The sequence below is a fragment of the Sceloporus undulatus genome, chromosome 2 (assembly GCF_019175285.1).
Source record: "Sceloporus undulatus isolate JIND9_A2432 ecotype Alabama chromosome 2, SceUnd_v1.1, whole genome shotgun sequence".
Lineage (NCBI taxonomy): Eukaryota > Metazoa > Chordata > Lepidosauria > Squamata > Phrynosomatidae > Sceloporus > Sceloporus undulatus.
Window position 1 is genome coordinate 195337451 of NC_056523.1, and position 27175 is coordinate 195364625.

General features: G+C 44.8%; 1 protein-coding gene across 2 annotated transcripts in view; it reads right to left on the minus strand.

The window, feature by feature from the left end:
• Window positions 1–1071: 1071 nt before the first annotated feature.
• Window positions 1072–27175, minus strand: part of ZSWIM4 (zinc finger SWIM-type containing 4) — a 33655-nt gene continuing 7551 nt past the window's right edge. Inside the window, exons 2-13 of one of the 2 annotated variants that reach the window (XM_042452098.1) lie at window positions 18327–18683; window positions 15845–15993; window positions 14248–14398; window positions 12965–13144; window positions 12286–12600; window positions 11470–11607; window positions 10742–10996; window positions 9612–9747; window positions 8553–8710; window positions 8233–8396; window positions 5208–5289; window positions 1072–4253 (exon numbers count right to left, since the gene is read on the minus strand). In XM_042452098.1, the coding sequence (XP_042308032.1) occupies window positions 3367–4253; window positions 5208–5289; window positions 8233–8396; window positions 8553–8710; window positions 9612–9747; window positions 10742–10996; window positions 11470–11607; window positions 12286–12600; window positions 12965–13144; window positions 14248–14398; window positions 15845–15993; window positions 18327–18683 (2972 nt within the window). In that variant the 3' untranslated portion in view covers window positions 1072–3366. Of the gene's footprint in view, window positions 4254–5207; window positions 5290–8232; window positions 8397–8552; window positions 8711–9611; window positions 9748–10741; window positions 10997–11469; window positions 11608–12285; window positions 12601–12964; window positions 13145–14247; window positions 15994–17980; window positions 18068–18326; window positions 18684–27175 lie in introns of those variants that run through there. The other variant, XM_042452100.1, reaches the window with a different exon arrangement.

Consider the following 27175-nt stretch of genomic DNA (forward strand, 5'->3'; position numbering starts at 1 on the left):
AAACAGAGGCTGGATGGCCATCTGTCGGGGATGCTTTGATTGCGAGTTCCTGCATGGCAGAATGGATTTGGACTAGATGGCCCTTGCGGTCTCTTCCAACTCTAGGATTCTATGATTCACAGCATTTATTTGATCTACTAAGTTTGTAATTCTATCAGAGAGGGAGAGAGAACTGTTGCATGACCTCTTCAGATACCCATGGTGGTTCTTAGGAATCACAGCATTATTTTCTAGTGAGCCTGTACACTGATTGTTTAATAACTGGTGCTAGGATTTTCTTGGCATTGGTGTCAGTTGAAGAGTCTGTAGTTGCTTGGGTCTTCCCCATGCTGAAATTAGGGACATTTGTCCACTCTTGTCTACAAGAACCTTAAAAGAATTCTGAAAAGATTATACACAGACATTCTATGACCACATCTACAAGTTCCTTTAATCCCTTTAGAGATAGCTCATCTGGCCCTGGAGTCTTCAATTCATTCAGGAGCTAGGTGCATAATCTCTTTGGAGTTGCAGCCCCAGCACTGTCTCATTCATTTCACTTTCATCAGGTTGAGCACCATTTTCCTTTTGGCAGAAAACAGTTGTTCTGTCTCTTTTATCCATTAGGCTGCTAAGAATGCACAAAAGAACAAAGTGGATGAAATATGATTTCTGGTTTTGAAAAAAAATATGTATTTTCAAATGCTGAATAGTGCAAATGGACATGTAAGCTATTGAAATTGTAAAATTCCCACTCCTGGGGGTTTCCAGGAGATGTACTTACCCTCCTACCTCTTTTTTTTCCCTTTTTCTTTTTTTGGTCAGAAAAAGGAAGGTTTGGGGGAGTCGGGGGGGGGGGTGTTAGAGGCCAGACCTGGCTCACCTCTATCTCAAGGGAAAGCTGGGCCATGGTGGGGAAAAAACCTTGGCGGAGTACTCTGCAGTTACACAAAGCTATATCCCTTGCATATTTGCTGGGTCAAAGAGAATTGAATTGAGCTGCTTTAGGTGAGTCTAATCAATTCAGGGCTCTTTATAAGGTGATACATAAACTGAGAAACAAAACCAACACATGTCCAAAAGAGACACTGGAAAGGGGAAAAAACCAAATGTTGAGGTTTATGTTAATCCTTTTACAAAATAATACAATAAATGATTCAATAAATAGAAAAAAATTACAAAATTACAGGATTTTTGTTTTGTAATACAAGAAAACAAAGAAATAAAACCCCAAACTTTAAAACTAACTGACTAGCTGGCTCCAAAGTGGAGCTGTGCAACACACCAACATCTCCACCAACACTAAGGGCCAAGAGGAGTTGAGCTCGGGACGTAGCCCACCCACCCCACAGCCCCATGCGCACAAAAAGGGAGACCCGCTTGGACCCCTTGCCTCTTCATATATATTAACTTTTTAAAACATTATCATGTCTTCACAATATTCTAATTAGTAGCATGAGTTTGTTGTGGTTTGTTCCTGAGTAGATTTTATCCAGCAGAAAAAAAAAGGGAATTTGGAGCGGGATGTTTCTGGAAATATTGTTCAGCACCCCGCCAGTGGCCACATAGAACTCCCCTGCTTCCTCCACAGAAAACTATGCAGGCCCAAATCTGCCTTGGGCAGCAAAATTTTGTAAGTGCTGACAAAGTGGACTATAACCCAAGAGACCCAAGGCACAAGATCCTCCCAGGAAACACCACAGAGTAGTGGTGGGGGTGGCACTCCTTGGCTCTCATGTGTCAGCAACCTGGCGCATGGCAAAATGTCTCTGGTGGCAGGCCTGGCCATCTCGTAGCCCTGTCATGGTCTGAAAAAGGAGGGAAAGAGGTTTGAGGTATGAGAGCTGTCTACCCACCAGCAGCTCCAGAATTCTATACTGGCAGAGAGTGGGAATCCTTCAGTTGTAGGAGTCTGAGGGGCATTAAATGGGGGGGGGGAATAGGGAAAGGGGGATGACAACAGACAAGGCCGCTGGCCCCTCAAAGTGCCCTTGGTCCTTCCCCACACACAGTGCTCCCAACCACACTGCAAAGAGGGTCTGTAAACAGTTTGCGACCCAAGAGCACAGCCCAAGGAAAGCAGAAATACTGACAGATTTGGGAGGGGCTATGGGAAGATATGCCTGGAAGAAGTAGGAAAACAGCATGGTCCTCAACTGCACAGCAGAGCTAGAAGAATGGGTGACTGCACAGAAAAGCCAGTTGGAATACAGGTTGTAGTTGGCATTGTGGGAGTTAACATGCATGCCTTTGTGTGGTGGGGGAACCAGGCTGAGGATTGGGCCCAGTGCCCTCCTGGTCTCTTCCACAGGTACCGTCCCATTATATTTCTGGCTCAGTGCCTCTGGTCCATACACTCCCTAAAATATCCCATCTGCCACCAACAGACTGACATTAGCAGGATCATCCAGCAGGAAGTGGTTCCAACACACCAGTTCTGTTTAAGGAAAACCAGGCTGAGGCAGCCCAGCCAATGAGAGCAAACCCTCAGACTATGGAGCTTCTGTACCAGGTGCTTTCAGCACAAAGGCACAGGTACTTGAATGCTGTCAGTGCAAAGATGGATCCAGGGACAACTCATCTCCCTGCCCCTTCTGCACTTACAAGCTTCAACACAGGTTTGGTATTTCAGATGCAAAGAACATTGAGGCTACGGAGATACTGCAGATGAGGGGCAGAAGCAACTTACAGGACTCTAAGTAGGGAGGAGGAGGTGCATAACCACCCTAACTTACATAAATGAGACCAAAGCAATCGCAACCATCACCGCCACCACCATCATCATCACTGGTCTTGAAATATGAAATTGGGACAGCAGCTGTGAAATTCCACAGGACGGGATACCCCAACACTTGCAAGAGCCTGCCAAGGCCTGGGGCATTCAACCAAAGTGTGTGTGGGTGTAAGGGGAATTCCTCGTCATCCTGCAAGTTAATACTGAAATTGGCAACTCCTGCAACCAAAAGCGCAGGCCAAGTTCCTTCCTGCCCCACCAACAGGGCTGGTGCTTCAAACCTTGAACGGAGTCTGTTCCTGGCCCAGGTGTTGCAGAACCCCCACACACCCCTGGACCTCCATTCTGCAGGGCTCCATCCTGAACCCCAGCTGAAGCGCAGAGCTGTCTGCTCAGTTTTACAGTACCGGAGCATCATTGCCAACGGGAGGCGAGAGGTCTTGCTGCTCTTCCTTCAACCAACAAAGGGTTTTGGAATCCAGACAGAAATTCAAATTCCACCTGGCCACGTACCCAAAGCACGAGTGCAAGGAACAGATCTTTCTGCTCTGCACTCCAAGCCAAAGTGCTTCTGATCCAAGGGAGGAGAGGAGAAAAATCCCTCTGACTGCCCACCCCCCTTTAGCCAAAGCCTTCCCTCCCCTAACAGCCCCCTAGCCAAAGCGCTCCCTCACAAGTAACATCAATTTCTTCTTGCCCTTGTAGGTCTGTTTGAGGTTGTCAAGGAACTGCCCAAAACGCCTGTGCCCATCGTGAGCCATGAGGAAAGTCTCGCGGGCTTTGCCAAGAAACTCGATGAACTCTCCATAGTGCCGGGGACTGATGTGGGTGAGGCGTGAGTGGGTGGTACTGATGTAGGCTGCCATGGCTGCTTCCAAGAGTTGGCAAAGCGGGGCCTTGTCCATGGCAAACAGCTTCCCTCCGGCACCAGCACTGCTAGTCCCCCGGCGTCCCCCACCCAGGGAAGCAAGGGCTGGGGGTGGAAGGCTCCAACGGTGCAAGATGTCCGACAGCATCGGGGCACACTGTACACTTTTGATGACCAGGGGGACTATGGCAGCCAGCTCGTTCTTCCCCAGTGACTGGCTAAGGGAGCAGGCCCAAAGGACGTCATTGAGGGCAGGGTGGGTGTCCTGGTTGAAGGCAATGCTGAGGTGCGAGAAGGCCAGGGTGGCCAGCTTGTAGGCACGCACAGGCAGCCCACGATGCTCCATGTACCGGGCCACAGTGAAGAGGTGAGAGTGGCCCATGCCAGCAGAGGCCGCTGAATCCAGCACAATCTGGTAAGCTGCCTCAAAGGCTGCGTGGTTCTTTTCACAGAGAGTCAGAGCAGGCAATGCGCAATTTTGGGGATCCTTCATGGCGCACTGCAGTGCCAGTGTCCGGGCACAGGTACACAGCTCGTCCCGTTGTGCTGAGCTCAGGCTCAGCCTCAGCAGTGTGGCGTGTGTGGTGCCTGTCACAGCCACAATGGTTGTTGCCTCGATGGGTGTGAATAGTGTGTACCAGTTCTGCATGATGTTCATCAAGGCTTGGACACCTGATGGAGGAGAAAGTGTGAAAGAGAACAGATTCATTACAGAAGGTGACAATGTTGATTCCTCATCTCAAGATGGGAATCAAAGACCATCAAGAGAACTCAGAATAGGGGAAAGAGACTGAGAGGTGCTGCCATTACACACTGAGGATGGGGGAAAGCAGCTAAAGTCTTTCTCCCTTTTTCCTAATATTAGAACCCAGAAAAGATAGAAATATTTCTTCACACAACACATAGTTAAAACTGTGGGACCTGTTGTCACAGTAGGTAACAGTAGTGTTGGCCACCAACCGGCAGGGCTTGACAAGAGGATTAGGCACATTCATGGAAGGCCATGGCCATGGCTACTAGTCATGATGGATGGAGATCATATATTCCCTCCAGTATCTAGTATTACATGCAGTTGCTAGTATACATTAGTAGGAAGGTGCTCTTGCTCTTTTGTTCTACTTGACCTCCCAGATGCACCTGGTTGGTTGCCATGAAAAACAGAATGATGGCCCAGACAAGCCTTTGCCCTGATCCCGCAGGTCCCTGGGGTCTCTTTCCTAGTCAATGAATCTTAGAATCATAGTTGGAAGGGGCAGACCACAAGGTCACATATCCCAAACTCCTGCCATGTAGGACTGTCCATCTGCCAGAAAGGTGTCCATCTAATCTCTGTTTAAAGACTTCCAAAGAAGTAAAGTCCCCCACCCAGCAAATCCGCCTATACTACTTCTTAAAATCTTCTTATTTTCTAAGGAGCAGGATTCAGTCAAGAGTTTGTAGCGTTCAAGCAACCTTTTATGGCAGTGGTGGCATCAGCGGCAGCAGAATATTCCAAGTTCCTTTTGGACTGCAACTTCCAGAATCCCTGAGCTAGCATAGCTGACAGCCATGACAGCTGATTATTCTGGGAGTTGTTATCTCAAAATATGACTTTCCCCAAACTGAGCAGCATTCACACCCACTCACCTATCTCAGTGGCACAGCTGACCAGCCAGCGCACCATTTCCCTGCGACGCCAGGTCATGGTGTTTAGTGTCATCCGCATTACCTATGGAAAAAGCAATACCAAAAAGGTGCTTCAAGACAGCTGGAATTCTAAGAAATCACAACACAAGTTAGGTACAGACCTTGTAAAAGCTACTCTTTTGGGCTATAATTCAGCATGGCTAAAAAAAAAGTTGCTCTTCTGATTCTGGTCAGGAGCCATCCCCTTCCTAGAGGACATGTGACTGAAATAGTTTTCTGCCACTGCTAACCCTTGGTTTAGGCAATGTGTGTTCCAGTGGCAATCACTAAAGTAAGTATGGAATCATTGTGTCCAAACTCCTGGATCAGTCAGTCCTTATTTCTCCAGCTGTAAAATGGACCCTCAAAGAGGCACAAAACTGAGGGAATACCAGCACAGTGCCATTCATACTAAGGCACCTGATGGACACTTCACTAAGAGGTGATACAACTGCTCAACAACAACAGAAAAGTTCAGCATAAATACAAGAAGCGTCACTTTTGTTTGGGTTCTGCTCTACACAAACTACACACACCTAAATGTCTCCAGGAGCTGAAACAGTGCAGTCCCAAGATACTTTGCTGCCTGAGCCAAAGGACAAAATGTCACCCCTTCCACAGCTGCATCTCCAGTCAAAACTTATTTCAACACTTGCAATGGGAAAGTGTTCACTTCTGTGCCTGAGGTGACAGGCTAGTTTTGAAGGCCTGGGACAAGCAAGACCACGACTGCCCCTCAGTATTTGAGATAACTGCCTCACTTTCACTAATGGTAAGGCAGGCTCTAAGATGCAATCAGTCCCAAGGAAGTGGAGGAAGGATGATAGTAGACTCACCACAACAAAATAATTAAAAACAAGAATCTGTGTCATCCATTTCCCATTGCAATTTCAAGGAAGCCCCACCTACTGTGGAGGAAATATTGGATGCCATTAAAAATGGCTTTAAACTTAACTATGGTACAACCCAGCAGCAAGCTGTCCCACATAATCTCCCAGCTCTTATTCATTCCAAAGGGACTTGCTCAAGAGAATTTTGGGAAGGGTTGGGGAAGGGTTGCTGTTCAGGTTTTCCTCTTCTGCTCATCATCAAATTCCCATTTGAAATAATTAGGCGATTTCAGCAGATCAAGAAAGGCACTCCAGATATATATACCCAGATCATCAAAGCACATCTGCATCTGCAACTGCACTACAGAAATAATGCAGTTTGACATCATTTTAATGGTCATGGCTCAGTAGTTGAGCCATGGCTCAGTGCTATGGAATTCTGGGATTTGTAGTTTTGTTTGATATTTAGCCTTCTCTGTCAGAGAATAGCTGGTGCCACATGACAGTTAAAGGAGTGTCGTACTACATTATTTCTGCAGTGCAGAAGCAGCCAAAGTCAGAATACCCATGTCCTATCCTCCTCTCAACCCCCAATCTACGAATAGGATATCAAAAGAAATTTGCATTCTGTATTCAAATACAAATAGTCTGCTCTGTCTCAACATAACTGAGTCTAAAGATCTGGCAGCCAAATAAACAGGTTCATAGTCAATGAAATAGGCAGGGTGGCAGTCAGACATCTGCTAATAAGGCATTAGATAAAGGGTACACTAGTTTCCAAATTTTCAATATGAAACAACTTAAGAGAAAACAAGAAAGAGTATGAGTTTTCAAGAATATAGATGCTTCTTGTTAATTCTGGCAGAATTCTGTTTTCAACTGTCATGTGGAGTAGAAAATAAACAGGCAAGGAATGAAGATTCAGTATTTAGAAAGCCTTTTCGATATTGCACAATTTTGGCCAATGTGCTGAATTATCTACATCATGGGAAATCTACTATTTATAGCATCTGCATCAGGACTTTAAACAGTAATGGCCAAAACTGAATAGATAAACTTTCTTGTTGAGGGTCCTCAAAAGCAAAGGAGGGGAAACTGCAGCCTCAAGGCCTATAGTCAGACCCAAAAAGGATTCCCATTGGGTCCACAGAGGCTCTGAAGAAGCACATTCTATCAATCTCTTCCCGCCATCCCTGTGTGGGAAGATTCCCCCATATACTCATCACGCTCCCATTCGGGAGGGCAAGCAGTGTGCATGAGAACCCTTCCTCTATCTCAGATTACTCTCTGGAAATGAATGCAGCATCTCCTTCCCCATTCTCTGAATTGGAAAGCTGTGTGGTGAGGACAGGAATTACTGTATATACACCAATATAAGTCTACCTCATGTATAAGTTGAGGGCAGGTTTTGGGGTCAAAGTTATGGATTTTGATATGACCCATGGATAAGTCGAGGGTAAAATATAGGGGCATGTAACAAAGGAAGTAAAGGATGAAGCAAAGGAGAACAATGCCAAAGAACATACAAAATCCCAGCAAGCATAACTGATTGTGCTCTACCCTAAAGATAAGAGTTAAAGTACAGTACTTACATTGACCCATGGATAAGTCAACCCAGGTTTTTAGGGTTAATTTTTTGACTAAAATTTCTAGATTTATACATGAGTATATACAGTACACAGTTATTTATAGCCTGACTGTATTACGCAGTTCAATTGCGGGATTCCTGAGCCATGCAGATCAGTTGGGATTTCACCCCAACCTCAATACTGTGCCTTCAGATGTAGTCTGGTCCAAACCAGCTCCAGTCCCAACTGTGCTACATGGATCAAGCTATGTTCCACAATCCACATGGCTCAGACAGGGTGCCCATCCTCCCCAACTATACAAGGTGCAGATGAGACAAAGCCAGCTCTTGAATGATCTGACCAGAAAGTAATAATTTTGGAGGGCACAGTCCCACCTCTCATGTCAAAGATGCAGCCACACACCTGACATCATCCAACCCACGGAGAGTGACAGGAGGGGGAAACTCTAGCCCCTAAGCCAAAAAAGGTTCCCTACTCCTGCTCTAAAACTTGAAGCAGTTAGCAGTGGGCAATGTTGAATGTCCTTCAGAGAGAGCATGGTTGCAACTGACTCAGTGGTGCCCTCACCTGCAGGCCAAGCTCCAGGGAGATGTTCAACAAGGTAGTGTCTGGAGGAGTGTTGGCAGGAGTGGCCGTCTTGCAGGCATCTTGAGCCAGCTTGAACAGCAATGCTGGAGAATGAATGTTTTGCTGGATGGAGCCCAAGACCATGCGCAGCCAATTGGGGTCACCTAGAATGTGGAGTAGAGGGAAAGCACAGAGTATTACACCAAGGGACCAATTCAAACTCACAGCTCCAGCCACTATTTGCAGCTCCCTTCAGAGGGGGAGAAACTGTGAATCCCAAATCTCTGAACTTTACTTTCCCCTGCCCCAGCTGGGTCTACCTTTAGCAGCAGTGAGCATGGCCGATGCCAGCTCGCACTGCCGAGTTTCTAGGTGACCAAGAATAAACCAGCGGGGAAAGCGGTTGGCCATCATAGAGTCCAAGGGGTTCTGGTGCAGGATGTCACTGGCTGGCAATACTGTTTCCAACACGGGAAGCCTGCAAAGATTGAGAGAGGAATGCATTAGGGGATTGTCGCTATGTGGGGTGAAAAGAGCCAAGTCTTGTCTTCCAGAATTTAGAGAACCCTAGTAATGGAAGAGAAGCCAGGTGTGGTGTGGTAGTTTGGGCACTGTACTATGGCTCTGAGGACCAGGGTTCAAATCCTTGCTTGGCCATGGAAATCCATTGGGTGACCTTAGGCAAGTCACATTCTCTCATCCTCAGAGGGAGGCACTGGCAAACCCCCTTCTGAACAAATCTTGCCAAGAAAACCCTGTGATAGGTTTGCCTTAGGTTGCCATAAATTGGAGGCACACAGCAAGTAATGTAAGCCTGACTTCAAGCAAAGTTTTGCTTGGGAGTTGGAAGGTGGAAATGGGGGTTAACTAGACATAAGGTACTCACACTTCTGATTGAGGAGTCTGGCTATTTAATGTCAGAGACTGGAGGGGGGGCACATTACCACTACCCCCACCAGGCCATGGAAGACTGCACCCACACAGAGACAAAATTCAAAACTTACTTCCTGTTTCCTGTTTTTTTTTTAAAAAGACCTCCTTCTGGGCCTAAAATGGGGTTAGGGGTGCAAAAATCTGTGGGGAGGAAAATGCCCCCATGTCATTTAGAGAGCATTTGAAACAAACAAAACGTTTTGACCTCTGGGGTGCACTGTGGGTCACAAAAACAGCCCTGGGGCTACATATGACCCACAGGCCCCACTTTGCCCTTTTCAGTAATGGGAGGAAAGGTGATGGCCTGAGTGGAAAGAGTGTCTACATGTGCATGTGAAGGAAGGGGATACAGCAAAGTGGTAATTATATAAGGCTAGCTGTACTGCAAGGTAGCAACAAGGGGAAGAAGAACACTGAAGGATGCAGAGAGCAAGGGATTTACGTACCTCATGGCTCTCAGTGCCAAGCGGTAGGCCAACTCAGGATCATAGGGCAGTATGGCTGTGAAGAGGTAGCGGGCAAATGTGTGCATGGGAACACTCTCACGGAACACAACCTCCCCAAATCCGCTGAAGGGACCTCCTGGAAAGAGGCAAGTAACCAGTGTCAGGGAAGGAACATAACAACTTCACTTGAAGCATCTTGCAGAGTGAAGGGTGAGCAACAAGCAGAAGGAAGTGAACTGGAACTAGTTTCAAGCCAGAGCATAGAAAATTGCCATTGTGGGACTGCAGTTTGTGGAACCTCCCAGTTAGCAGGACAAATTGCAGTCCAGAAAAGTAACTTTCCAAAGCTCTGCTTCTGCCCAATGGTATTGGGCAAAAGCAGAGCTTTGGAAAGTTACTTTTCCCCTCTGAATCCCAAGAGTGGATGTAGCCAGCACATGCCATCATGAACCAACCCAATGGAAGTGACATCACCAAGTCCCCTCAGGCAAAGCCCAGACCCACAGGATGTGCACAGCATCCCTCCCTATCTATCTCTCTTGCCAGTTCCTCAAAGTTGGGGGCTGATACTGCTTATTTTGAATCAAACATACATCCTTTTGGCCTATATTCTGTAATCAGGTTTGTGTTCAGGCATTAGGAGAGAAAACTTTGTGCAATCACAGTGTAGAACTTTAGCACAGTGTGTTGGTATTGGCATCACATGGGGGAGTAGGGAGAACAGAGTGAAACTGCCTTCCTTAGTCCCACTGTCATTCTTGCCCAGTTCAGGACACTCAAAAGCTGTCTCATAGACATTTCATGCAGAAGCAATGTATCTCATATCAAACAGGAGGTCTTCATGTCAAACAAAAGAACCTTTAGATGCTACTAGACTGAAACTCCTATCGGCCCTAAACCCAGTGGTCAAGGATGATGGCCAGTGGTCAAGGATGATAGGTCTTGCAGGTGTTCCCCTTCCCTGACATAATTGAGATGCTCTTCGCACGCTCTCCTGCATAACATCCCATCAACTTGGTTAACCCATGCTGCTTCCTCCCATCTCATCTTTAGTCACACAGTGGGAGGTTACAGTGCTGGGGTGCCTCTTTTTTGGGAACTAAAAGGCAAGCCATCAGTCACTCACTTACCATCCAGGAGCAAAGCTGCTTGTTTGCGGAGCACTGGTACCAGTCGCTCGTCCAGCTCCATCTCCTCCAGGAGGCTAATCAGCTGCTCCTCACTGCGCACCACCTTATCCTGAGCATACAGCCCCTCCGGCATGGACCTCTGCTGTCCAAGCCCCAGAAGTGACACCTCTAAGGCCAGCATGAAGTACGACTCACCAGGACTCGAGGGTACAGGAATGTGCTGATAGAGGGCCTTCTTAGGCTCTGCTGTGGAGTCTGGAGAGCGGGGCAGGATAGGGTGGGGGCAACAAGGATAGCACCACTGAGTAGAAGGTAGAAACAGAACAACCAACTGGCCCTGCAAGCACATGTTAATGCTTAGGAAGACCCCAGTACAACTTCCTTTGAGACTATAACTCTGAGTATCCCCTAGACAGCATGGTCTCTCACTCAATTTTTTCAAGCTCCATCCTCCATCTCTCCTGAATAATCTTGTGTAATCATACAAGATCTTGTGCAATCACATTGTAGCCCTGACAGGCAAATGGAAAGCTCCTGCACAAAATTCTTGGGGAGAACAAAAACCCCTGTTAGGGAAAGCATTCCCTCATTATCAGACTGCTAATATAGACTGGAGGAGTAGGTCACTGGCACAGCAGTGCTCAGTGCTGCAAAGGAATGAGCCTCCTTCCATCTATACAAACTCACTAACTTGATGTTGTTGTTCTCTCCTCAAACTCTCCCAGTACCTGGATATAGGGCCAGTCCTTCATCATCTGTCCGGCAGGCCTCCAAAAAGGTGCGGCAGAGGCAACCAATAGGGTCCAGAGGATGTCCTACCCATCCCTCTAGGTTGGTAATGCTAGTTGTCCCTTTGTGCAGGAGTTCTAAAAGAGGGAAAAGATTAATCAGAACCCAAACTCTGAGGACTAGCAAGGCAAATGGAAACAATTCTACATGCTCAAAGTCCCAGTGAAATGACAGACACCTACAATGGGCAGAGAAGAGAGTAAGGGGAGACAAACCCAAGATCCACTGCTTACACCCACAAGTGAGTGGAGAATTTATGGCCTTCCAGATGTTTTGGATTTCAGCTCTCACACGCTGCAGCCAGAACTGCTAGCAGTTAGGTACTGTGCAAGTTTAGTGCAAGGCATCTGGAAGATTAAAACATTGAGCTGTGCTCCTTCCTTCCCAAAAAAACTGAGCCCTCTGATGCTTTAAATAAAAAGGGATCCACACCAGTAAATGCCAGCTTGCTACCACTGAGTTCACTATGGCTCTGCTTAAGATTCTGCCCTTGGGAATACCCAAAAAGGAGAAGATGGTAACTGCACACAGTCAAAGGGAAGCCCCACCACTACCCTTCTCCATGTTCCAGTGGCTCTTTTCCCCATTTTTGTACCTGAAGACTTTCAGAGCCCTGTGCATGCAGAGAGTGCCTTGTGTTCTTTTACTGAGCTTGCCTGCCTCTCTATCACCTCCCATCCCAGCAAAGAGAACTGATGGTAGGCCTCTTGCAACCAGCCTCCCTTACAGCAAGCCCCACTAGGCCTCCTTCTTGCCTTTTTTCTGCTGCTTGTAGCTCTCCAGCTGATGACGTCGCTGCAAACGCATGGCATTGACAACAGCCACTGCCAGGCGCAAGGCCTCACGAGGGTAGCCATGGGAGCGTAAGGCATCCACTCGAGCACAGGCCATGGGGAAAGCATCTCCCAGCCAGAGTGGATGGCCCTGGGGATCAAAGCCCAGCTTGTCGCTTCCACTTTTCAAAGAGACACCATAGCAGTCACTGCTCAGGATCTTCTGCAGGTGACAATCACCCCAGCGAAGCTCTGCAGCCTTGATGGCACGTCCAAAAACTGTCTGCCGAATGCCAGCTGTAAAGGAAGACATAGTTCAAAGCAAAGGTGTGAAAATTTACTATGGAATCATTTGGGTCAGAAGGAAACCTCTAGTCCCCATCTCTTCCGAACACACATTTCAACCTGATCAACATATAGCATTAGAAACAGGGATATTCAGATTTGCAGCTCAGCCACAGCTGTTAGCATTAGTACACGGTTTAAAAAATAAGACATCTGACATAATGAGGCTTGAACCCAAAACCTTCAGATTATCATATGCCAGCATCATATTTCATAAAATGGAGTTATCATATTCCAGGAGAGGACCAAAATCAGGACTAGGATATAAGATATGTTCCCCCTAGGGGGCAGCACAATTCTAGCAAGTGTCCCTTACCTGTGATGCGGTTTGGGTTAGAGGGCAAGGTGCTGTTAGGTCCGACACTGTCGCAGGAGTAGTTACCCTCCTCCAAGGGACAGACATCCAGCTTGTTCCACTTCTTGAGAAGTTGCAGCCAAAGAGCCCGCTCTTCCAACTTGCAGTGGGGGCTAAGCACCACACATACCCATAGTGCTCCTGCAGCAGGGAGAGGAAAATGGCAGTCAGCCAAGTTAACATTCAAGCACAATCTCAAAGATGCACAGGAGGGACCTAAACACAAAATGGGTCAAGGGGGTGTAAGGGTTATGGTCTCAAGGTAAACAAATCTGCAGTTATGCAAAGGCTAAGCAAAGTTTGCAGTGGCCAATGTCTGGATGGGAGTCTCGCACAGGCTGCTCAGAACAGAACTCTAGCTTGGAAAAAAGATAGGATAAAAATGCAATAAAAGATAACAGTAAGATATTATCTAGCAAACAGCCTGCAGCAAAACTAAGAAGGTTCGTCATTGCTGTAGGGAGATGAGATGAGAGCAAAAGAGGAAACTAAGTTGTATGTCAGCTCTATGTCATCTTTATAGCCAAGGTAGAATTCTACCCAAGGATTAATGGATTAGACTAGGAAAGGTCTTGCCTGCAGGCTAGATGTGGCCCACCATAGTTTCTCTTATTTGGCCAACAAGCTGTTATCTCCAGTCAATGACTGGCAGAGGTTAGGAGCCACTGCCCATTCTGGCTGGGAAATACTGGGAATTGTAGTCACAAAATTAACTTTTCAAAGCTCTGCTGACTGGAGATAAGATATTATATAGTCTGGGAAGCTTACGTGTTGTTTTTTTAATCACAAACTGACTGATGAAAGTGCTTTCTCACCTGCTTTCCCCTACAGAATACTATGCAAAGACAGGTTTGGCATCTTATGGTACAGCAACAGATAGTATTTTTAAAGTGGCCATATAGCATGGCACTCTATTGTAATTTGGCTTTTAAAAGCTGACAAGATAGTTCTTAACTATCATACAATGAACATCTTGAGCTCTCCCACCATGCTTGCCTCAACACTATTTGGAGCAGCTTTCTCCAACCAGGCAGTATCCACATGTAAGGGCTAGAACCTTGCATTATTTTAAAAGAAAATATACATGGCAGAAGGCTGGACTGGATGGCCCTTATGGTTTCTTCCTACTCTATGATTCTATGAATTCTGTGTCAGCTTATAGAACTCTTCTGATATGAATCACACAACAATGACCAGCAACTCCCTTGGGCAGACTGCTCTCCTGCACTGGCCAGAATACTCACCTAGTTCATCCCAGAGCTGCCGGCACTTGTCAGTCATGCCAGCTCCTTGCTGCCGCCAAAGTGCTAGGCGTGGATCCTGCAGGAACTGCTCTGTCATCAGGATGAGCATTCGTGCCCCATTTGAGTCTCGCATTCTTAGCATTTCTCGCACCTGGGGAAGGAGATACCATGATTCAAAAGATTCAAGAATCTCAACATAACATGTATACCCCTTGTCTGCCAAAACTGCATACCCATGAAGGAAGAATGAACATCTTGGGCCTCTCCACCATGCTTGCCTCAGCACTATTTGGAGCAACTTCCTCCAACCAGGCAGAGAGAATGAAAAGCTCCAGAGGATGCAGCAGTTCAAGCTCCAACTCTTCCAAGCTCTGTTGATCTTAAATCCTACTTGCCACCAAATCACATAGCTCATTTCCCTGTTCTCACTGTGAGGAAGGACAGTGGCATCACTAGGGTAGACGTCCCCCCAGTGCAGTAACTCATGGTGTCACCCTTAAGGCAGGCAGCCACCCCACAGCTCCGGTGAGTGGAAGCTGCTGGCAGAGGAAGGGTTCTGGTCTTAGTTGCCTCCCTCTTCCCATGGAACAAAGATATGGCAGGAGGGGAACAGGACTGACACTCCCAGCCCTGAAGAAGGGAAAGAGGGAGGGGCATGGAAAAGGAGAGGGATGCCACCACTGCTACTGCCCTTGCAACAGCTCTACCTGGACTGACACCCAGAAACAGACACACACCCCAGGTAGAATTCTTCCTCCCCCCATGGTCAGGATAAGCAACCGTGGGGAGAGAGTAGGGGAGGGGGCAGTGAAAGGAAACGTGGTAGCATCTGCCCTCCCAACCTGTCCACAACACCACCCTCCCCAACCCTACTCAGCTGCCTGGCATCCCTTCCAGCCACCTTCCTCTCTCTTCCAGCACCTTTGCCATCCGTCTGCTGCAGTCACTGGTGAGGGTGATGTGCTGCTGCCACCCAGCAGTCACTTCCAGGTCTAGCAGAGCTGCTGTCTGGGGAAAGTGTAGGCAGTGTTGGCAATAATGGTAGCCATACACTGCTCCTCTCCCCTTCCCCAGAAGGAAAGGAGTGTGTGGCCATCACTGCCACCACGTCCCTTTCCCAGCCCAGCCTGGAAGGGGCTACTAGGTGGCATTAATACCCTCACCCTTAGTGGCTGCAATGGACAGACAGCAGAAGTGTTCTACCAGGGGGAGGGGGTGGTGTAAAGTGGATCTTTAGATGAATGGTGAGCAACTGCCCCAATGAGGTGTCATCCAGTGCAGTCGGCAGTGATGCTACTGTTCAAAGCAGTCAGTTCATTTTGCACACATCATCTCATATCCCCAGTTACCAGCAACCCTAATATTTTTCCACAATTCTGCCTTAGCATGAACTGGATGTCTAGATGGGGGAAACATCCCCAAGGGCCCTGAATGAAAGCTGAAACAGGAATTTTCACCATCTCTGATCAGTGTCTGGAAACAGTACCAATTCTTCTACTGGTCAGGATGAAGGCGTGAAGGACCTGCGAAGACAAGATCTTTCCACAAGCTAGAGGTCCCACCTTCCACCCAGCTATAGACAAGCAGGAGCCTTTACCTTATTGAACATGGACTGCAGCTGTTTGCTTGCCCCATAGTAACCTCCATTTGAGAGAAGCTGCTTCACTTGCTCTTGGATCTGCTCCTCATCCAAGTGCCAGCAGTTTGCATCCTCAATTCCAGCACCAGCTGTAGGGTCAGGGGCACCTGGGAAGAAATAATCAAAATGTGATTGCCACATATACACTATGCCTGTAACTAGCAGGGTTACTTGCACTGGACTTAGCAGAAAGTAATTAGACAACACCTCTGTCCAGTCCACAAGCTTTTCCTGACCTAGAAAAAGGGTGGAGAACATATGGCCCTCCAGATGTTGTTGGACTACAATTCCCTTCATGCCTCATCATTGGACATACTACCTTCAACTTCTAGGAGTTGAATACCAAAACATCAGGAGCACCAAGGGTTGACCACCCTTGCTTTTAGAACAAAAAAGAGGTAGCTAAGTATAGTGATTCTTGTTTCAACTTAATTACTGAAACTGGAAGTTTTCCCTCCACATCCGAAAGGGCATAGTGCACCCCAGGGGCTGTATGCAGCCACTAGACATGATTTTTTTAGGCCTTTGAATCCCCCAAGGCCTCCAACCGACCCTTCCATTTTAAAAAATGGCATGATTTATCAGGGGATTTTTGCTCCCAAATCATGCAGAAAGCCCCCCAAATGCATGAAAAAACCACAAAAATATCCCTCTCTTCCCAGAAGCTTCCCAAAACACTAACTAGCCCTAATACCTCTGTTTTGCTACACGGTCACTCTCAAAATGGTGAACAGAAGGGAGCTCTGGTGGCACAATGGTTAAATGTCAGTACTGCAGCCACAAGGTTGTGAGTTTGATCCTAGGCAGGGCTCTAAGGTCTACTCAGCTTTCCATCTTTTTGTAGGTCAGTAAAATGAGTACCCAGCTTGTTGGGGGGCAATTGGCTGACACATTGTAAACTGCTTAGAGAGTGCTAGTTCACTGATAAATGGTATAGAAATGTACTTGCTATTGCTATTACTATGATGTCCAATTTAGGCTTGCTGGGCGTTTTGGGGCAAAGCTCATGGGGGCGGGGCTCTGGCAGTGTACATCCGCCCCTAGCTACTATGTAATTGCTCACCTTTACTCTTGATCATGATCTTCTGCCCACAATGCTTTGTGAATATAAAGTTTAAGACTAGGATTAAGCCTGGAGCTAAAGTTTGTGGAACTCACAAGCTGAGTCTGAAATCAGTGTAGGAATTCTGGGGAATTTGGGGGATGTGTGAGCTAATCTGAGAATTAGAGTGAGAACTGCAACTGCAAGCAAAGGAGTTGTTTACCATGGAGATGTAAATTAAAATTAGCTGATGATCCTGAGATTTTTTTTAATCACATCTGCTGCATACCTCTGTTAACAAATTATCTGACAAAGAAGTTCCTTTTTACAAAGTCTTTATGTCACCTGCCCTCACTTTCTTCTTGTCCTCTGTCTACCTCAAAGCTTTTTTTTTTTTTTTTTTTGAAGCATTGGCATTGGGAGGATGGTGAAGCAAGGCTAGAGAAACAGACTTTTAGTGTCTGTTTGCAGCAGCATATCTACAGTAAACAGTGTAATACGCCTGAGCTGTAAAAGCTATGTCTGCTTGCCTACAACAGAGAACATAAACAGCAGCTGCCTCTAAATTCCTTTACTTACTAAGCATGTATGAAGAGCAAAACAGAAAAAACAGGGGAGAGCAGATAAGACTACCTCACAAGCTACCCACAGCATGTTAAAAAAAATCACAGATCTCTAAGTTTGGCCAATAAAATGGAAATCATAAAAAAGTGGAGGATAGTACAGTTTTAAAAACCATCCCAGAATGCATTTTATAAGAAGCTTTCATGGGGACGCTATACAAACTTTATTATCTTAAAAAGCTCAACACATTTCGGCCTTGTCACAAATTGGCCTAATTCAGGGGCTATTACCAGAGTGCAGTTTGCACTCTAAACAAAGTGGACACGCATGAGTATTAGAAAGAAGCGTTCACCATTATAATGCTGCTCAGATGGAAAACTCAGGCAGCAAAATACCAGTTTTCACTGGTATGGCTACTCCATTCCAACATGTTTTATTTTGTATGTAAGTAGCTTTGTCCATTTACAGTTATGCATATGGTTGTATACCTTGGTGAAGCAGATTTTTGGCCTTACTCACGGCCAAGAAATTCTGAATTCTTTTTCAGCAGCCACTCTTGCCCATCTGCAGCTCAACTGCATCAATAAGAAATAGGGAAAGGGGAAGTCAGGGATGCTGACAGCCCAAGGACTGCAGCTGTACCTAAAGCTATTCCCTACAATCTGACCAGAACATGGAAGGCAGTTGGGATTTTTGGACTACAACTATCTAAAACTCATAACCATGCTTGACAGATGATTCTGGGAGTTGTAGTTCAAAACAAGAACTCTTCTCTGGCCTTGCCTCCCACCTCCTATTATTGTCTCTCCAAGGGACTCAAGCAGAGCTCCATACCATGTACTCGGTTTATCTCAGAGCCAAGCAACAGAATCTCATCAGCAAGCCTTTGAGCCGTCGGCAGCACCTCTGTATGGTGGGCACTGATCAAGTACTGTACAAACTTCTGAAGCTGGTCCCGGTTCATCTGCGACAAGGTTTCAGAGATGGGCAGGCGCAACTCCACCTGGCGAGCATGTCGGATGCGGTGTAATGACAAGGCTACCACGTGGGCACAGTAGAAGATGTCTCGGTTGTCACAGGCACAGCTCACCGATGTGATCTTGCAGCGGTCAAAGCTGATGGAGACGTGATAACTGTGCTCAGGTTCACTGGGGCCTGGTGGCTCTGTTACAATGCCACTTAGATGGAAACCTGTATGATTTTTAAAACAAGGAGAAGGGTAAGACAAGAAACAGCTTGTGAGCACACTAAGGGACTGCTCCCAGTAAACAGTCCATCATACATTAAATGGTCAAAATCAAGGAACAGCAAGAATAATTATTATTAATGTGAACAGGACTGTGAATTGAGTCACAGTTATCTATCAAGTCTTAGAGCACTGACAGAACATCCCAGCAAGTATTGGCTTGGGGTATGGGAAATACAGACACAAATCCACTACAGAGCCATGAAACATAGGGGGTGGCCTTTGGCGAGTCACATTCTTATTCCACCTGATCTCCTTCACAGGATAAAGCAGGGAGTGAAGCCATGCATGCTGCTTTGAGCTCACTGGAGGGAATACAAGGTAGAAACAGAACTAATAAACTCTGGCTGAGCAAGGAAGTGCCACAAAAGCCAAATCAATGTCCCTGTTGGCCAAGGGCATCGTCAGAGGCAGCAGTGTTTAGTCATGAACATAATAACTAAGTCTGATACCAACTGTGCAGTGAGCAGAAACTGTGGAGTAACAGGACAGGAATCCAGTCAGTTAGCCTTCATTCTGCTCATGCTCAGTATGGGAAAGGAATAGCATGGGCTTATTTACTGATTTAAAATATTTCTAATCTTCTTACTCCACTCAATCTGCACTCAAGGCAATTTACAATACCTCAAACACCATAAAATTTAAAAATCCCAAACAAATATAAGAACAAAACGAATAAAATGTGTAACAAAAGCAAGAGAAACCTTCTGAAATCTAAAAACAACCTAAATCACTGAAGGTTTAGAAGAGCAGTAGAGATTTTCCCAGCCATCTCACTGCTTCTTCCCATAGCTGGAATAAGTTGTCTCTGTTTATAGTTTCTACCAATCTTACCTCTCTAGGAAGTGAAACACAAAACAGGACCTTAGAGAATGAAGACTCTGGACAGAACCAGCACTGTGAAGGTGACTTAGAAACAAATAGAACACCCAAGAAGCTGTTTCAACAATGGTACTATCAGGTTTATAAAAACCCAAACCAGAGAACAGGTTGGCAGTCATGTTATGTACCAGCTATAGTTTAAGATCACTTTAAGTATTTCCTATCCATGAGACCATTTTACAGTAATCAAGACATGGAGCACTCTGGGCAGCTCTGACTTACCTGGAAAGAACACAGCAGTTGGGCTAGCTGAACCTGGGCAAATGTGCTCCTGGCCACAACCACCACCTGGTTGTCCAGGAGCAATGTTGTCCCCAAGAGCACTCTCAAACTGGATGCCTAATCCTTCAAAGGATGTGCAGCCACAAGCAGGGCAGGTTGTGCTCCTAACCAGCAGATCCATATCTTCAAGCAAAACAACCCAAAACTCAGGGAACTTATTAAAGGTAATCTTTAAGGTTGAGGAGGGTGGACACAAAGAGTGTATGCAGCCCATGGCACCTTTTTTTTTTTTTGCAGACCCCAGCCTCCTCCTGTATCTCTGGCTCAAGGTTACCCTCATCCAAAAATTGGAGTTTTCCCCAACGAACATGACTTTTCAAAAACATCAGCTGCTTCTTCTGGAAAGTTATAGGTGGTAGATTTTGTAAAACCCCCCCCCCATAAAATAGTATCCGTCCATCTTCCACATTATCATATATACAAATACAGCTACATATATTTACATGTACAAATTACACATATTTCCCCCCTCCCTCCCCTCCTGTACCCTCACAATCAATGTTGTTGGGTTCATCTTAATTATCAGCTAAGTTCTTCTTTCTTCTTTATTATTACTGGAAGGATCTAACCCTTCCACCTCTCCATTATAAGTTTCTTCGCTATGTAATCAGTTGTCATGTCCTCATCCATAGTCATATTCATTATATTTATTTCTAATTACCAGTTTCATATTGATTTCTGAATCCTTATTAGTTACTTGTTAACTGTACTGTAAACTGTCTTCTATTTCATATTTCCCCTAGGTTAAAAGTATTCTATAATTTTGAAGTTTTATGTTGTAAATTAGTAAAGTACTGATAAAAATGTTTGATTATTGTACTGTTTCTCTTGATTACTAATTTTTAGTCCATCTCCTTTCACAAAATCTTAGCACTGGCTCCCATTGAGCCTCCCAGTTATTAGTTTTGTTTTCTTTAATAAGTGCTGTTAGTCTATCCATTTCCATAGGTGGTGGATTTCAATGGGCTCTTAGTAAAGCTCGACTGCAGTTCTGCAGTACCTTCATCTTCATCTTTTCTGGAAGAGGTGCCAGCCATGTGTCTCCCTCTCCCACACATGTACAGCCCTGAGCAAGAGAGGTGGAGGAAGAGACCTCAGCATGGTGTGTCATGGGCGGGGTTCTTTGGATGTATTGACCAAGTCAATTGAGTCACACGTGACGAAAGCAGGGCATCCTCACTAAACCAGTTGGGCTCCATTATGCCCCGCCTGCACCCTTTGCTGCGTCACTGACCATAGCTGCAAAGAGAAAGGATACCCTGCTGGTACTGCCAGCTTGGCAATAAAGGCAATAAGGGCTAGCAGGTGACTCATGCTACCTGCCAAGTCCAGATCCACACCCAGCAACACACCTTCACCTCTTCAGCAGCGGGAAAGTTGCCAGCTACACACATAGCTATAAATAGAAAGAGAAATCCAGAAAGAAAAATAAATAAAAAACAACCAGACCAAAACTTCATTCTACTTGCTCTTTTAGACTAGAACTCTCTGAAACCCATTGTGGGAGATGTAATCCAAAAATAACTTTTCCAGTGTCTGGGAAGGACAAAACAGAAGCAGAACTCAACAAAATGTAGATTTTCGTTCCATTCTACTACAGCCCAGGCCTAAAATCATCAATGGCATATATGCTCCAGAGAAACACATGTAGCCATGTGTATGAATGTTTCCATGCAGTCTTGATTATGGGACTCAGTGAGTGAGTATGTGTGTGTGTGTGTGTGTGTGTGTGTGTGTGTGTGTGTCTGAACTTATGGCGACCCCATGAATTTCAGTTTTTTCTTAGGGCAAAGAATACTCAGAGGTGGTTTGTCAGTTCCTTCCTCTGAAATATAGCCCACAGCACCTGGTATTCAATGGCATTCTCCCACCCAAGTGCTAACCAGACCTGACCCTACTTAGCTCCCAAGATCAGATGGGTATTTAGGCCTAACACCACATCTAGAAAACCCTAATTCATAGCATGTTATGCACTACTAGTTTAGTGTTTCTGGCTCTAGCCACAGTGAAATTGTACTTTTTTAAAGGCAAACGGTGTAGCGTAAACATATAAATATATGGCACATCCACATTTACAACATCGGGCATGTTTGGACCTATCAGTATGAATGTGATCCTTGCGAATACTGGCTGACTGTGGATGAGCTCCATGCTAGTACATGCAGTCCATTCATTCCTGCTTGACTTCTTCTGCTAGTACAAGCTTGAGCAACTCTGGAAGCTTTCTGGATTAACCCGCTGAGGCCACACCACCTGCTCCTGCTGGCAGCGGAAGTGGCTGGAAATCCATTTGCAATTATTCGTTGGAAAAAGCATTTTAAAGACAACCAAAGTATGGAATGCCATGCAGCTTTATTTAAAGGAGGGCCACATTTCCTAGAACATGATTTCCTATGTTTTAACAGACAAGTAAATTAATAGACGGGGTTCTAGGAACTACAAAAATGAGATGAGACACATGATGTTCATTCCTGGGCTGGTACAATCAAAGAAATTAATCCTACAATTTAATTTTACCATGTATTCCCAGGCTCTTGGTTACTGCTCTCACAAGAATCAGAATTTATAAACCAGGGATTTAGTCTGGTTTGCAAAGGGATATAAAATGGAAGCTTATAAAATTACAAAAAAAGACACACCATACACTTCTTATAATAAATGTGGTTAAATGTGGATTATCCTTTTGTAGTAAGACGGACACAAGGGGTCAATATAGATTTTTAAAAGATGTACTTCTCTACAAGAAGCACAATTTAGAGACAAATCTCATTGCAAGGTGTAAGATAGCCACTGACTTTGATGGTACTGAATTTTACAGTTTTCAAAGATTACAACAAATTCATGGTCTATGAAAATCAGTCTGAATGCAGGAGGGGTCTTAAGGGTATATGTGGGTGTGGGGTGTGAAGGTGGAATAGTCTCCTGTTCTTGTAACCCCCCTTGTGGACTAGCAAGAGCATCCATTGAGATTGAGAAGTCCGGGAAAACTGCACTGGAGAAATTTGTTATCACTAATGAATGGCTTTTGCTATTTTTCACATCAGCGCACGGCTCTTGTCACTCAACACACTCGTCTACAGCAGTGTGGGGAGTCCATGGATCTTCAGCTGTTTTAGTACATCATTTCCCAGAAGTCCCAGTCAACTTGGCCAGTGGTGATAGTTCTGGTTCAAAATATCCAACAGTTCTGCATCCTTATGTCTACAGTGAAATTCTTAAGGGTTAAATGAAAAATGGAAAGAGGGGTTGTATTATAACAGCAACATCTAAGCTGAAGCAGTGTGACCAATGCAGCCTCTCAGACATTATCATGGTGGCCTACTTTAATCAATATTTTTACAGAGCCTAGAAAAGTTATTTTTGGGGACCACAACTCCCAGAATCACCCAGCCAACACTAGGAGCTGTAGTTCAAAGAAGCAACTTTTCTAGCATCTATATTTCTATTTGATGCCTTTGGAATCTAAAGATGGCCAGATGTTATAAGCCATTATTTCCAGAAAAACAGGATCAGAAAGCTGAGCTGGATGACATAATCAAGAAGAGCAACAAATACTGAATGAAATCCTAAATTGCAAGGAGTTAAGCCACTCTCTGAAACTAGATTTTGATATTATTAGCAAAAGACTCAAGCACTGAAAATAACAGATGAGGAAAGATCTGGGCAGATCTCACTCGGTCACAAGATGACCAGGGTGATGTCGCTGCAAAGCAATCAAGTGCAATTTCTTTTAAACTGGGCCCTTTTTAGTTGATACTGAGAAGTGGAAATATGTTTGTACAGCCCACTGGCAAGTAATTCAGTTTGGCTCCCACATTTTCAAGTGTTCATCCTTAAGGCATCATGTGACTTTGTGGTTTTTGCTGTTAACAGACTTACATGGAAATGATAAAAAGTGCTGGACCACTTATATGCAGACATGTAGACTTTTCCCATGTAATCCTCCACCTTCAACTGTGGACATCAAGGGCAGGAAAACTATATGACATCAGGATCTGAGAAGCTCCACTTCTCTTTGTATTTAAGGAGAGTCTTTCACACAATTTGCCCACAATAGAGGCTGCACAATCTTTTGTTTGCAGGAAACCAGAGACAGTGATGTCCCTCCACAGCCACCCCCACTCGCATTGCTGTATTGGTTTCTTTGACTCTACATGGATATATGCAAATGCTATGTATGCATGAATAGGGATTAAAATACGGGGCAATATACTTCACCAGCCCAAGGCCCATCATGGGCCTGAGCCAGGCTTGCACAGAGCACAGTAGGGTAAGAGCCAAGCTATGTCCCAGCCCTGTGGGAGCAAAGGGTGGGTACTTGAGTGCCAGTGGAAGAAACTCTGAACTTGAGAATTTGCTGGATATTGAGGAAAGACCCAACAACAAAAGCTCTCACACCAAGTAAAAACAGCCTGACCTCTTTATGTCACAAATTTATTCCTACCCTTTGGTATGCAAAACCACCTCTATGTATTTCTTGCCTTTAAAAACTCTATGAAATGCATGTGGTTGACATAAAGTCAGAACTTGAACACACACACACACACACACACACACACACACACACGAGTCAGCTAAAACCCTGCATGCTCTAATGAAACCTTGAAACTTGACAATCATTAAGAAGAAAGGAAAGGAGCCCCAGGAAAGGCCTAGACTGTGATCCACTTAGACCGAGTGTAATGCTTCAATTTAAATGATGATTAATATTTTGCTGCTCAAGGCAAAAGTCAAGATGGCACTGGCACCCATTTTATATACAGAAGTCAGCTAGACTGATAGTTAATCCTTTCTTGACCAAGAGAATAGCATGTGGTTCATCACATTTGAGGGCAACAGGTTAATGTAAGAAACACAGGGCAATGTGTGTGGCACATTCACTCCTGTCTTCCAGAAGAGGTAATGAAGAAGGAGCTCACAGGAAATGGATGGCAAACTGTGACAGCTGCTCATTAGGCGGCTGCTACCTGAAGCAGTTGCTTCACTATGCTTAAAGCCAGCCCTGGCTGGCATTACTTGCCAAGGCTCTCAAAAGACAAAGTTTCTAATACTATGGCTTGAAGGTGAAAGCAAGCCTGGGACCACCTTGCCACTCACTGTATGAGTTTCACACATTCCACTGGTAGCTAGAGGGAAAAGACCTCTGCCTCATTCCTCTTCTTCCTGGTCCATTCCTGATCAGGACTGCTCATATGTACAAGAAGTCACCATGGATAATGAATCTGCCAAAGCTAAGACAGTCAAAGGCATCTTCCAGTGAAAGCAGCATTTAGGATGTACTTGGAATTTTCTCATTCCATTCTGTGCATCTTAGCAATACTCACTCTCGGTTAGACTAAGCTCTCTTTGGAAGACATGACATAAAGGCTTGGGGAGCTGCTAAAAAGACAGAAAAGGGAGAAGACCTTTTTGGACTGTTAAGAGAAGAATGGATGACATATCTTAAAAGCATTAAGGATCTATTGTCTTAAGCTATTTCAGTTGCCCTAAGCTAAAGAACTGGGCATAGAAAACAGATTTCAAATTCAGTTGGGGGGGAGAAAGGCATACAATTGCCAAGTAGCATTCACACATTTGGTCTCCAGCCCTGCTGTATACTTTCTTTTGTGTGCATTATAAAAGCAAGAGAGAAATATAAATTAGGCTCTGCCTCTACAACTAAACAGTAGGTCAGAAACTGCAAGATGTAGGCCTCCTAATAAAGAGTGAGATTTTAAATCACATATTGCAACTGGGGTACTGCTGAAAGAGGAAAAAATGTTACAGAAAGCTTTGAAAAGCAATACAAATGATTGTATCATGATACTGTTGTTGTTATGTGTCTTCCTAATTTCTGACCTGTGGCAACTCTATCGCAGGGTTTTCTTGACAAGATTTGTTCAAAGGGGGCTTTCTTTTGCCTTCCCATGAGGCTGAGAGTGTGTGACTTGCCCAAGGTCACCCAGTGGATTTCCATGGTTGAGTGAAGATTCAAACACTGGTTTCCACAGCCCTAACCTGACACCCAAACCACTACACTGCATAATACTGTTATCCATAGTGAATCTTACTGTGGTATTTTTAGATGTACATAAACTGACAAGTGTGAACTATTTTAAAGATATTTTTCTGTTATAGGTAATAACCCATCAGTCTCTCTTTGACTTAAAAGCCTTCCACATACTTTCCTGGAATTGCTGATGGAACACATTTAAACAAAAGGAAGGAGAATTAGATATGTGTCCTGTTTGTTCTGGGTTATAACTTGAAATGTTTTTCCACAATTTGAGCTACAGAGGGTTCAAACTATATCAAGATCTGCAATGCACTGAAAGAATTTGTAGGAACACACTAGAAGACAGGCTGCATAGATGGCACAAGATGTTTATTGCAAATAAAGGGGGGGGGGGAACCTCATCTAGCCACAAAGCATGATCTTTCAATTTCACATTATAATTCCTTTACTTCATATAACAATCTGTGTAACTGTCAAACAATATACTATTTGAGTAGAACATTTTCCCTCCTTCTCCAAAAGCAGCCTTATTCACAGTATCGTTGCTGCTGTTGTTGTATGGCTTTGAATAGTTTCTGATGTATGGTGACCATAAAGCAAACCTATGACTGGGTTTTACTGGCAGAATATATTCAGAGGAGGTTTGTTCTTACCTTCCTCTGAGGCTGAGAGAGTGTGACCCTACCCAAGGTCACCCAGCAGGTTTTCATGGTCAGGCAAGGATTCAAACCGTCATCTCCCAGTGTCTTAGTGTAGCACTCAAACCACTATATACTACTCTCCATATTGCATTATTTTTGCCCTGCTTTCATTTTGATTTGTAGATGGAGAGTCAGTGCGTCAACATTTTAAAATACTTCCATTAAGAATTTGTTTATATTTTTGCTTACCTTTAATAATAACAAAATTGTTGTAAAATCAATTCATGATTTTTTAAAATGTAAATATTTACATGTAAAAGGAAGGTAGTATTTCCCTGATTTATATTTTATTGTTGTTGTGTGCTTTCAATTCACTTCCAACTTATGGCAACCCTAAACCTAGATGGGATCTTGCTAGCCAGATTTTTTCAAAGGGGATTTGCCTTTGCTTTTAGAGAGTGTGCCTTGCCCAAGGTCACCTGATGGGTTTCTATGGCTGTGCAGGGGATTCAAACCCTGGTATCCAGAGTCATAGTCAAACACTCAAACTACTACACCAAACTGGTTTGGATAATATATCCTCAGCAATAATAATAATAATAATAATAATAATAATAATAATAATAATAATAATAAT